The 13,227-nt window shown below is 42.4% G+C and overlaps 1 protein-coding gene across 2 annotated transcripts in view; it reads left to right on the top strand.

The window, feature by feature from the left end:
* Positions 1–13,048, top strand: part of VPS54 (VPS54 subunit of GARP complex) — a 71,232-nt gene extending 58,184 nt beyond the window's left edge. For both annotated transcript variants that reach the window (XM_073672151.1, XM_073672152.1), the window contains exons 16-23: positions 2,267–2,330; positions 2,430–2,535; positions 4,135–4,222; positions 5,421–5,542; positions 8,173–8,253; positions 9,335–9,442; positions 10,999–11,093; positions 11,971–13,048. In XM_073672151.1, the coding sequence (XP_073528252.1) occupies positions 2,267–2,330; positions 2,430–2,535; positions 4,135–4,222; positions 5,421–5,542; positions 8,173–8,253; positions 9,335–9,442; positions 10,999–11,093; positions 11,971–12,076 (770 nt within the window). In that variant the 3' untranslated portion in view covers positions 12,077–13,048. The remainder of the gene's footprint in view (positions 1–2,266; positions 2,331–2,429; positions 2,536–4,134; positions 4,223–5,420; positions 5,543–8,172; positions 8,254–9,334; positions 9,443–10,998; positions 11,094–11,970) is intronic.
* Positions 13,049–13,227: the final 179 nt, after the last annotated feature.

Here is a 13,227-nt window from a genome sequence, read left to right as displayed (position 1 = left end):
GTCGTACAGAACAATATCATGGTTAATAATTCACTGTAAAATGTGAATGTAGTGCTGTTGTGCAACTTTTCTTTAATCTGAATTGGCCCAAAATTCTTTGCAGATAAGAGAAGATGTCTCTGCAAAAAATAAATTCTCTAATCCTTCTTACATATATGTATGTTGTGTAGTGTAGTTGTATTAAAAAATATTTACAGATCGCAGTCTTCTCCTGTTCCCAGTGCAGCTCCCCTGCTCTTCTGGCCCACGTGGCCTGAAATCAGACTAGTTGGGTCTTGTATGTGGAGCAGAAGTCTCTTTCCCAGTGTAAGTCTGGAGCTTCGGTTCTTTCAGACTTTTATTGGAAAAGAAACACTTCCCTGCTCAGTGGGAGCTGGGTAAGCTGAGGAACAGTCGTGTGGGCCAGAAGTGGACTGGAGCGGTGCTGGAAACCAGAAAATAGGGCGATTGGTAAATACATTTTTATATTAGATCTGTTCAAAGGGAACTTGCCCGGTCCTCTGACTGTTCCCAACAGCTACTTAAAGAGTATGGGTGCCGATTTCTTTATTCTAAAAGATGTTTTAGGTGCACTACTAACTTTGAAAAATTTGAAGAATGAACTTTGATCCTATAGAGTTTCACACATGCTAACGAGGCAGGACTAATCTGGAGGGGGCATCTTTTTTTCCAACAGACTAGTACTGGCTTGGATCTTCTAGCCACGCCTCTCTGGGCATGATTGACAGGCTCCAAACAATTCCCAAATATGGGCAGCATGGTGGGTCAGTGGTTAGCACTACTGCCTTGCAGTGCTGGGGTCCTGGGTTCAAATGCCCCCCCCAGGACAACATCTGCAAGGAGTTTGTGTGGGTTTCCTCCAGGTTCTCTGGTTTCCTCCCACACTTCAAAGACATACTGATAGGGAATCTAGATTGTGAGCCCCAATGGGGACAGTGATGATGATGTCTGTAAAGCGCTGTGGATTTAATGGCGCTATATAAGTGAGTAAAATAATAATAATAAATAGTGGGACAGTTATGCAATCTGCCAACCATGCCCAGGAAGGCCTGATTAGAAGATCTGAGGCAGGACTAGTCCATTGGAAGAGACACCTCCTAGGATCAGTCCTGACTCCTTACCTATGCTACTCTGAAGGATTAATAGTCCATTATGGTACAAAAAATGCCTTGTAAGAATAAAGAAATCTGCTCCCATACTAGTAAAGTAGCAGTTGGAGACAGTCCCGTTGGGCTTATCCCACAATTTAGTTTTTTTTGTAGCCTTAAAACTAGCATACATAGACTGGCCCCAGCAAAAATCAGCTTACTGTGATCTTTATTTGCCTGTATTTCAGTGTCTTTTCTCACCCTTTGCTGCATTCTGTAGTCTGCAAACTGGATAGTCCTGATGCCGATACCACGTGACCTCCTAATTACAGTTCTCCTAAGCTCGCAACGTCTCCCCCGGCTGCAGGCACCTGTCTTCCTACTGTACTGCTGTGCGCTGCCGACATTGCCACTCCTTTCTGAAAGTTCCTCTACTGTTTAGTGATAATAACAGCAGCGCACAGGAGTCAAATAATAGTAAAAAGCAAATTGTATTCATCCTTGCAAATAAAGTAATATCCCCAATTTAATACTGCCCAGAAATGTCAGTCCAGCTCAGATTCTCTCCCCAATAGTTATGTGCTGTCCTTCTTTTTAAGTAATTCTTTCATTGGTAGTTCAGGTGCTTAAAGGCATATTCCCATCTTGAAGATGCCATCCCAATATGTAGTAGATATAATAATAGCAAATACTTCCAATTAGAAATATTGTATAGTTCTCCTGATAACCTATGTCGCTTACCCCATGTGCAGAGCATAGCAGTAGCTTAGGTATCCATGGTTACGACCACTGATAACTAACTGTCACTATATGAGTGGTCGAAACTATGGATACCTCAGCTACTGCAATGGCCTGCACATGAGGTAAGTGACATAGATTATCAGGAGAACTGTACTGCATTTCTAATTGGAGGTATTTGCTAATATTATTATTATTACGCCTACAACATATTGGGATAGGATCTTGGAGATGGGAATAGCCTTTTAATTCTATGTCTATTTGTCAGACAGTCTGGTCGCGCTTAGTTAATCCCAAGCATGGAGAGACATGGGATATGTCAATATGGAAGCCCACCTAGTCTCAATATGTAGACCCCAAGCCTCCTTTTTCCCATGCAGCTCAGTTATTTTATAGTGTGGTAAAAATGAACCAATTTTTATTCTTAATTTAATTTTTAGGCTTAGAAGAACGGAAACCTTCTGACTTTCTTAGAGTTGACGGACAGAAGTACGCTGTAGTTGGGTATGCCGCTTGTTCCATTGACATGAATGAGATTTGGTTCTTTGTGATCTTTTCCCCAGATACTCATGTATTTCTGTTTTTTTGGGGTTTTTTTTGCAGCACCGTCCTGATTTTAATCAGAATAATTCTGGAGTATTGCAGCTGTGTGGACGACATCCCTTCCATAACCACAGACATGCTCACCCGTCTGTCTGAGCTATTGAAGGTGATCATTTCATACCCTCTGTGTTTTTAGCATTAGCTGCCAGAAGACTGAAAATTACTTGTAAAAAAGCAAGAAAAAAGGCTTCTGAGGAGGGAGGAGGGGAAGAAAAAACAATAAAACACTTACACTAGATAGATATCTTAAATGTGGATAACTTTGTTACAGCTCAATCAGCCTGCTGCTACCATGTCCTGATTTCCGAATCAGGTGCTGTATTCTAAGACAGCTGAAAAAACAAACTTAAAAAGGAGTGCCAGCCAAAGTGCACGGTCTGTCCACATGGGGAGTTGAGGATTGAAGCTCCACTTACTACGTAGGGGGAGGAAGATTCCTATCCCCCTTCCTTCTAGGTCAGCCTTTCAGGAGAGGCTGACCTGGAAGGAAGGGGGTATAGGAATCTTCCTCCCTCCTGCGAAGTAAGTGGGGCTTCAATCCTTAAACTCCCTGTCTGGACCTACCATGCTCTTTGGCTGGCACTCCTTTTTTAGTCGGTTTGTTTTTTCAGCTGTCTGAAAATTTACTTTTAGTAAAACTTCAAAGATATACATTTTTATTATTGTATTTTTAAGTGAACCTGCCATCCTGTTTTACTTTCTGAAATGAACTTGGGGTTATTAAAGATTTTGGGAGCAAGTCATGAAGTAGATCACACACCTATAAACTTATCACTTTCCTTCAAATAAACCTGTAAAGCTTTAGCCTCAGTCATGTGTGTATGTACAATATATACCATATGTCTGTGTGTATATATGTATAATAGATTTGTGTTTCTATTTAATTTATTTATTTTATTCTATTTTATCTCTGTACAGTCGCTGCATAGGGTCACAGATCCGTTTTCTTAGGTTTTTTAATACCCTTCTGATTGTTATTTTAATATTCATTTCCATTAATATCCCCATTTTTAATTCTATATCTTGGATCCAATTTATCGATTCTTGAAAGTTCCTTTTTAATTTTCTTTATTTTAAACTATTCACTGCTTATTGTTTTATTATTCTTGTTCATGATTTTGTATTTATGAAAACTATTATCCCCATTTTTCGTCCCCCTTTTTAACCCTCTCTCTTTTTATTTGATTTTTATTTATTCATTTTTTTTTTTAACTTTAATCCATTTGAAATTGCCAGTTGAACTTCCCTCCCCTTCTTAACTTCCCCATTGGTTTAAGTGTTCCTGTGTGTGTTCCCTATGTAATTGCTATCCATTTTGGGCCTTTAAAAACCCATCCATTGTCATGTTTTGTACCTTTTGTTCTTTCACTTGAAAAAGACGCCGATACGGTGCTGAAATGTTGAATAAAAAACCTTTTCATCATCATCATCTCTGAAGAATTTATTACTCCAGCAGCGCAGTCCACTTACTTGTTCATCCAACTGGATCCAGGATCTCTATTTTGGACTTTTTGCCACCTCCGTAGTCCCCACTAGTTCCTTTTACATCAACTTTTTTATGTCTTTTGTGTTTGTGTCATTTTGTCTATATAGTATCAAGGCTCCAAATATAAATAATAAATTGTGATGAGAATCTACAAGACTCTGCGGAGATCTATGATGACAGTTGAGCTGATTGTCTTTATTTTTATTTTTTGTTGCCTAGTACTTCAACTCACGTAGTTGTCAGCTGGTTCTGGGAGCCGGGGCTCTTCAAGTTGTTGGATTGAAGACAATAACCACAAAAAATCTTGGTAATTTTCCCTTATATAAAATTCAATAAACTTGCTCACATATGTACTGCTGTTTTACATAGGACTGCAGATTAACCTATTGCATCATCTTTAGCGTTAAAGTATACATTTATCACTGACCCTTTCTGTAGTTTCTTGATCAGACTAATTTGGCATGTTACCCAGAACCAGTAAATTTTCATGGATTTTATGGATTCACATGACCACTGCAGCCAATCATTTGCATCAGTGGTCATGTGCCATATATGGTACTGCTGAGACCAGTGATTGGCAGCAGCGGTCATATTAATAATGTATGACACATGAGGACTATCAGCAGCGGGGGCTTTACAGAAAAGTAATAGCAATTTCTTCATTTTAAAACATTCCCTACTAATGGTCAAGTTGTGTAAAATCATGAAAAATTGTAGATTTTATTTATCTAGAGGAGAAATTAACTAAATTAGAATCTGGTCATGTCACTTTGGAGCCCTATGTTTGTAGTTCACTACTTCAGTATTTGTCGGTCTTGGCTGTGCACCCTATACCTTTTTTGTACAGTGTAGGATAGTACTCAACAATTTCCTTTACCCAAGACAACCTGTGGAAAAACATATATGTACTGTACACTTTTAGCATTGGAGCCTATAGCTGACATATGCCACATATGTTCGCCAAAATTACACCTTCAACAGAACATGGCTGAGACATTGTAGCTACATATCATCACTTTCCCATCAAAATGTCATTTTTAACTTCTATAAATGCCACTGTTCTCCTGAATCTGGAGATGTTTTTCTTTTGTTTCTGCTCCTCTCCATTCCTGAGATAAAGCCTCCTCTTCCATGTATATAAGTTTAGTCTTGTTATCCAAGGTGTGGTCCTCAGCTCTTCTGTGGGCCACACCTCCTTGGCTAAGAAGACTAGCTTTACATACAGGGAAGAGAGGGCCGTATCTCAGGAATGGAGAGGCGCAGGAACTAAAGTAAAACAACGCCAGATTTGGGAGAACAGCAGCATTTACAAAATGTTAAAAATTACTTATTTATGGCAAGTGACAGATTTTCCTTAAAGGATGTCTTTACTGTGGCAAAGTTTTCAGCAGTGACGATTTAAGAATATATGGGGTATAATAATGATCACGTATTTCACCTTTAATTTTTTGTATAGAATACACATATATATTGATAGCAATGATGTTATAATGGTTGTTTTCCAGCATTGTCCTCGCGGTGCCTGCAGCTCATTGTGCATTACATTCCTGTCATAAGGGCACATTTTGAGGCTCGAATGCAGCCAAAGCAATACAGCATGCTTCGCCAATTTGACCACATCACTAAGGTAATTATTCCTTGGTACAGTGCACAAAAAATTTGTCTCCCTATTTACCTGCCAGAAGGTTTTCTGTAAATTGGAAATGTTTTAAGTTCTCAAAAAAATCTCTCTAGAGTAGACCCGGGCAAAGTGCAGCCAGCAGGTCACATCCGACCCTCTGGCTGTTCCAGCCTGGCCCACGGACCAAGACCATCGAAGGGCTGAAAACTGGCCCACAGGCCGCACCATGCCCTCTGCTGCCTTCTTCCCAATATCATCGCTATCTGCATACTCAGGATGCAGACAGCGGTGAATCCATTGGTGGAGGACAGAGCTGCCAGCTCCCTTTTCCACCACTCAGCGACTGAGACAGCAGACGTGATGACATCACTACATTGCATCTGCTGTGCGGAGAGTCAGTGCACGTGAGACCGTAGCAGGGTACCGGTGGAACGGGCGTGAGGTGAGTATGTGTTGTTTTTTTGTGTTTTTTATGTATATGGAATGTATGCCTGTATGTAGGTGGCTATATGAGGGCTCATACTGTGGATAGGGTGCTATATGAGGGCTCATACTGTGGATAGGGTGCTATATGAGGGCTCATACTGTGTATAGGGTGCTATATGAGGGCTCATATCACGTATAGGGTGTTATGCCTTATGTTAAGGCTCATGCCAGTGGCGTACCGCCAATGGCAGCAGGCCATGCGACTCCTATGGGGCCCGTGTCTTGTAGTAATGACGGCAGGGGCGACACTGCACCTTTAATTGTGCTTGTGTCTCCCCTGCCGCATCATTACTACAAGACACAGCCGCACAACGTGCGGCCATGCCTGAAGCACCGGCCGGCGGCGTAAATCAAGCAGCAGAGGGAGGGGGTGCAGAAGGAGGGCCCTACTGAAGGGGGGTGGGTGCAGAAGGAGGGCCCTGCTGAAGGGGGGTGGGTGCAGAAGGAGGGCCCTGCTGAAGGGGGGTGGGTGCAGAAGGAGGGCCCTGCTGAAGGGGGGTGGGTGCAGAAGGAGGGCCCTGCTGAAGGGGGGTGGGTGCAGAAGGAGGGCCCTGCTGAAGGGGGGTGGGTGCAGAAGGAGGGCCCTGCTGAAGGGGGGGGGTGCAGAAGGAGGGCCCTGCTGAAGGGGAGGGGTGCAGAAGGAGGGCCCTGCTGAAGGGGAGGGGTGCAGAAGGAGGGCCCTGCTGAAGGGGAGGGGTGCAGAAGGAGGGCCCTGCTGAAGGGGGGGGGGTGCAGAAGGAGGGCCCTGCTGAAGGGGGGGGGTGCAGAAGGAGGGCCCTGCTGAAGGGGGGGGGGTGCAGAAGGAGGGCCCTGCTGAAGGGGGGGGTGCAGAAGGAGGGCCCTGCTGAAGGGGGGGGGGTGCAGAAGGAGGGCCCTGCTGAAGGGGGGGGGGTGCAGAAGGAGGGCCCTGCTGAAGGGGGGGGTGCAGAAGGAGGGCCCTGCTGAAGGTGGGGGTGCAGAAGGAGGGTCCTGCTGAAGGGGGGGATGCAGGACGGGGGCCTTGATGAAGTGCCGGTAATCAAACACCGCCGGAGGTCCTTCTGCGGAGATGCTGGGGGAGCGGTCTGGGCCCCGACAGCGAGTGGGCCCCTCTGATGGTCCAGAGCCTGTAATGGCCATCAGACAAGCCGGCGGCCCTGCACAGCTGGGCCAGACACAGGCCAAGGGGCAAGTAAGTGAGGCTTCACGTCAGATTCCCCAATCCCCATATTAAATATATTTCTAATGTGTCGTGTGTATGTCAGTGTGTCAGTGTGTGTGTGTGTGTGTGTGTGTGTATGTATATAATTTATTTTATGTCTGTTTTATGTGTTAAGAATGTGTACGTATCTTTGTATCTGTTTGTGTATGTGTGCATATCTGTGTACCATGTGCATGTGTGGATGCATGCGTACTGTGTGTGTGTGCATTTTTGCATATGTGAAGGATGAGGGGACATCCTAGGCCCTGTGTTGAATACCTATATTTCTCTGCCATATCTGTGCATCATGAATGTATGCGTTAAAGGGGCCACTGAGACTCTTTCGCCCGGGGCCCACGAAAACCTGGAGCCGGCCCTGGGTGAAATCAATGATGGAGGAGGGAGCGTCATGTGACACTCAATAGAACTTCTGCTATGGGGCCCCATGATTCCTATGTACGCCCCTGGCTCATACTGTGTATAGGGGGCTCTGTGGGGGCTCATACCGTATGTAGGGGGCTATGTGAGGGCTCAAACTGTATATAGGGACTATGTGAGGGCTGATACTGTGATTGAATTAATATAAAACAATTATAATTTAATATTGAGCAGAATTAATTTCAGCCTATTGGTTCGGCCCTCCACAACAATTACGGTCTTTCATGTGGCCCCTCTGGAAAATGAATTGCCCACCCCTCCTCTAGAGTATTATTGTAAATAGTAGACACGAAGGAGGGGGATGCAGCTGCAGTTTGTCTTAGTCTTTTTCTGAGACTGTGTGCTGTGAGAGGGGAGGGGGAGCACAAGAGCCAGTTCACACAAGAAGTAAAGGGAACAAGACACCCCCCTATACCAAAAAAATGAGGATATAATGTGATTTTTGTATAACTTGAACTGAAAACTTGGCGTGTTATCTTACTAACCTACAACGTATATAGATCATTTATTTTATTTTTTTCTTATTTAACAGGACTACAGTGACCACATAGCAGAAATTTCTGCCAAGTTGGTGTCCATAATGGATTCTTTATTTGAGAAACTTCTATCCAAGGTACTGGAAATGATAAAAAAAAAGTCTGGGAGATGTCTTCTTACCACAGCTCTGGGAACCCATGAACATCCCCCCATCACGCACTGCATTCAGTGGGGAGTTGGTCAAATTTCACATACAAATAAATGGGAATTCCAACCATCTGTCCACTGCCAGGGTCTCGTGCTCAGGATACATGTATATCCCATTGTTAGGACCCACATCTATATACATTCATGGCATAAACTGTAAACATCCTACATCTACGAGATGATATATCTCTTTAATTATTTTATAATGTCCCATTATTGGAAACTTCTGACTCCACATTCTAAACTTCAGAATCTGGATAGTTAAGAAGGTTGTTCCAGAATTAAATACTACATTTCTCTATTTATTTTATGCAAAACAGAACAGTTTTTAGTGGATTAATTAAAACAAATGCCCATGTATCTAGCTATTACTGCTGCATACTTGTTATGAGACCCGAGGTGTTCTTTTTTAATTTTCTATCAGAATGTCTCAATAACTTGTTCAGCAGCTTTTAGTGCTCTGAACCATATTAACTGGTTATATTATAAGCAGGAATCACCATACCACCCGGTCAGTAGGACTTGGGTACCGGGCACCTGATCTGTTACCTCCAGAACTGGACACGTTAGAAGAACAGTCAGAGGCGGGAATTAGCAGAACACCAGCGGGCGCCATAACAAGTGGGCAGCAGTAATGCGCAGATACATAAACTAACTGGTTCCATTTGCGTTTTATATGATCTATGTTAATATTTCATTTTCGGACAACCCCTTTAAAGTCAGAAGTTTGGGTGCCCAAGAAATGATCCCTCTAGTTTTCCTGGCAGTTTCCAAAATGAAGTGTATGCGTACCTGCATGTGCCTAGACTGTCATGAATACATCAGTATGTGATGTATGCCACAACTGACAACACGTTCTTATGTTCATAGAATTATTAATGTTATTTGTATGACTGGCGTCACACGGCTCCTGTACAGCGCAGCGGATCTATAGGATCACACGTGTGATGATTTCTATTGGCGAACATGATGCTACATCTAAAATAATTTTCCGTGTTTCTCTCTTGCAGTATGAGGTCAAAGCTCCTGTTCCGTCAATGTGCTTTAGAAATATCTGCAAGCAGATGGCAAAGATGCATGAAGCTATTTATGATCTTCTACCTGAGGGACAAACGCAAGTAGGTTCTTTATGAATTATTTTTTTTCCAAAGTTTCCGACATCCATGAGTAAAATAAAAAGTATCATACTGATTAAAATAAAAGGGTGATTTTACCTGATAATGTATGTAAATTGTCTGAATTGTAAAGCGCTGTGGAATATGTTGGCGAGTTATAAATAAAAAGATTATTATTATTACCTAAATTTGAGACTTGGTTTATGACAAGTGTTAGGTCTCCTTCACACGTCCATATAAAACCGGAACTGGAAAAAACTGTACCGGTGTCGTCAGTGTTTTGGATCAGTGTGCCATCAGTATTTTTCCAGAATGGCAAAAGAAAAGACAAAGCTTCTCCTTTACGCTGCAAAGTTAACCACGTACAGCACACTGATGACATCCGTGTGCTGTACGTGTTTTACACGGATCCACAGGCTTGTTTTGGCCCTTCTCATCCATGCTGCTGGTAAAAAACGGACTTGTCTCCATGTGGTTTAGATGGACACATGGTTCGTGTAAAAATACGGACTTGTGCACAGCAGCATCGGTTATAAAGGGTATAATGTGGTGTCTGTGAAAAGCACGGACATGTGAAGGAGGCCTTAGAGATAGCAGCATCATTGTCTGTCAGCACAAGGGAGAAGAGATCCCTCATTGGTTGTTGAAGAAGAAATTAGTCCAGGAATGAAGCTGTGTTGGCACATGAGAGCTAGTGAAGATAGCAGCTTCCTGTGTACACAGAGATCACATCCAGCTTTTATTACTGGGAGAGACATGTTCACATGAGAAAAGTCTGAAACTAACAGCAGGTTGCAAACTGAATATCAGAAGGGCTAAAAATTAATAAAGGGATAAAGATCACAGCCTGAAACTTAGTGTAACTTGTTTAACTCAAAGTTGTTGGAAACATATCTAAAAATCATTTTTCCATGTCGCAGCTGTCAGTAGCCTTTAAGTCCTATAATGCTCACATGTCCTGTAGTTATTTCCATTTTTTTATGATGAGTCTGGTAATAAAATGATCAAGTACAGGATTTGTTTATATAAAAGGGGACAGAAATGTCCTAAAATCACTTCTGTTTTACTGCAATCCATCAGCTATCTGATTTCTGGCTGGATCAAAATATGTAGCCTGCACAACTTTTTTTGTGTGGTCAATTATTTATATATTTTTTTTTTTACATTTAAGTCTATGGGAAACCGATCATAACAGATGGTCTAGTATTACATCCATTAGTAAATATATTTGTTTAAGGAGTTTGCATGCGCAGAACACTAGAGGTGTCCAGAGGCACATACTGTAGAAATGGATCTGCTAAAAACAGATCAAACACTGATGCAAAACAAACTCTGCACCCATGCTTGTTTAACAAATCCAGTAGTTTTTTTTTTTAATATCGCATATGTTACAAACTGGTGACAAAGCGACATATGAACAGAGCCCTATCCAACAATGGTTATTCCAATTTTTATCTGTTTACAGTTTCTACAGTTGCTTGTCCCTTCATTTGCTCTGTCTTCCGTTTCTTCCTCTGTTTCAACAGAGTACTGAAATTATTTTCTTGCCTTCTATGCAGAGTCTGTTCCTTCGAATAAATACGAGCTGCAGGCGGCACTTAAAAAGTCAGTTGTGTCACCTAAATGTCACAAATGACGGAGGTCCACAGCATGGGTGAGTATCCGCTCTTAATGCTCACTAATATATATATAAATGCTACATTTATAGGTCCCATTTCATTAAAGGGAAATTGACAGCTGATGCATGCTCCCCGATCCACAGGCAGCATATATCAGACTCTGGCTGCACAATGTCAGCCATATATGTTTAACTCTGAAACTGTGCGGTGTTTCAGAGAAAAACATAGTTTAGTAACCGCCGGGTACTAAGCTGCGCTGGAGACCAGTTGGACAGGACTTCTCCCCGTCTACTCCCCTGTATTGATAGGTCTCGCCCTATACACACACGCAGGGATAGACCTGTCACTTCAAGGCAGTGGGTGCGGAGAAGGACTGGGCTGATTGATAAGTCTCCCGTGTGGCTTGGTTCCCTACGTCTCTTAATTAGTGATGAGCGATCATGCTCGTTGCTCGAGATTTGCGAGCATGCTCGGGCGAGCACCTATTATCTTCAGGGTGCTCGGGGGTTAAGTTTTTGTGCTCCACGGACATGATTTGCGACTGTTTGACAGCTTTAATACATGTGAGGAATGCTGGAAAAACAGGCAAGTGAAATACTCCAGAAAAATATCAAAAGCAGAAGTGCAGTTTTATGATTGTAAAATACCCCAACTTGCATGAACTTTTGGCAGAATTACTTGGTTCAGTGCAGAGGACAGGCTGCCCTGTTTTGCTGGTGTTTGGAGAATACAGGCTGCCATAACCATTGTCAGTATTCTGCTAACAGATCCTAAAGGGTGATTGTAAGAAATGTGCCATTATTATTGGATCGCTCTATCTTCTGCAGAAAGAAGTTCATATAATAAACTGTTCCTAGTATTTTGGTGAATGAAACGATTTCATCATTTTAAATAGCTTTTTTTTTTTTTCAGAATGGTGGCTGCAGATATCGCCTTTTACACTGGAAACGTCCAAGCTCTGAAGGGTCTTAAAGAATTGGACCTAAATATGAGTGAAATTTGGGAGCAGAAAAGGTGATGTCTAACCAAAGCAGAAAAAAAGACACTGATTTCCCAAGTCACTTATAAGTGTACGACTGCACACAAGACCTTAATGTTATATTCCAAAGTGCAAGTCAGGGTCTGGAAGAAGGATGCCGGCCTCCGGTAACTGAGCCCGGCCCGGCTGTCAGGGATTACCCTTCACTACTCCTCTCAATGAAGACCCAATGAACTCTTCACAGGAGAACGTTATTTTTTCTTTTTCATTGGAAGCAGCCTCAGGTTTTTTATTTTTTTTTTGTTGGGACCAAATCCAAACAAGTGCATGGCTGTAACACAGCTCCTCTTATGTCCGATCCCCTGTATTATTAAGAAACAGGATCCCTTTTCTGCAGAAGACTTTTAAAGACTCCTCTAATGTATAATAACGGTACAGATTCCACGTCGCAGACGCAGAACACTATGAATTGAAGGAACGATCACTGTAAATTTTGATTTCTCTATTTATAACGGCATTGGTTGTGTATATACAAATGCTGGAAACTGGATGGGAATAAGCTTTAAGGGTGTAAGGCTGTCGAGCAATTGTGGGAGCGGGTTAAAATCCTTTGTTCGGCCCTCAAACTGGATACTGGGTTTCCGATTTCAACGCCCTCATTACATGCCCTGTAAGCACAATGGAGTAATTGATCCGTGAAGCACGGTGCAGACTTCTCTGTGCGAGACGCTTCATCTTGCTCAAGGTGGCTCTCCGGAGGAATGGCCGAGAGCTGAGGAGCCACCGGTTGCCCGATCTCCCCTGCGTCTTGCACTGCTCCCGTAGAATAACTCCGTAGTAATGGTGCTTTGATTAGCCTTTGGATCGCTTGGGGACAATGCTATAAATTGCTGGTATTTTCAATCAGTATTTTTGTAAAATATTTTTTTTTTAAATTAAGGTATTTTTGCTCTTCTCTTATTTGGTGAGGGGCGAAAGTATTTATTTGCAGAATCTGCTATTGATGTGGATATTTTCTGATTGCATTTTTAAGTAAATTTCAATCAATTAAGAATGATGTTTGTCTTTTTTTTCTTAAGACTGGCAGAAGCGTATGTATTTTCAGAGTATGTCGCACATAGATTCCCCTATATTCCTTCATAAAAATTATACCGTGCTTACATTTCAGATCAATGTTTTGTTGGAAACAT

Source organism: Phyllobates terribilis, unplaced genomic scaffold (genome assembly GCF_046119375.1).
Source record: "Phyllobates terribilis strain yellow unplaced genomic scaffold, ASM4611937v1 Scaffold_3__8_contigs__length_932513732, whole genome shotgun sequence".
NCBI lineage: Eukaryota > Metazoa > Chordata > Amphibia > Anura > Dendrobatidae > Phyllobates > Phyllobates terribilis.
Note: the sequence above shows the minus strand (reverse complement) of the source record. Positions and strands in the feature narration are given on the sequence as shown.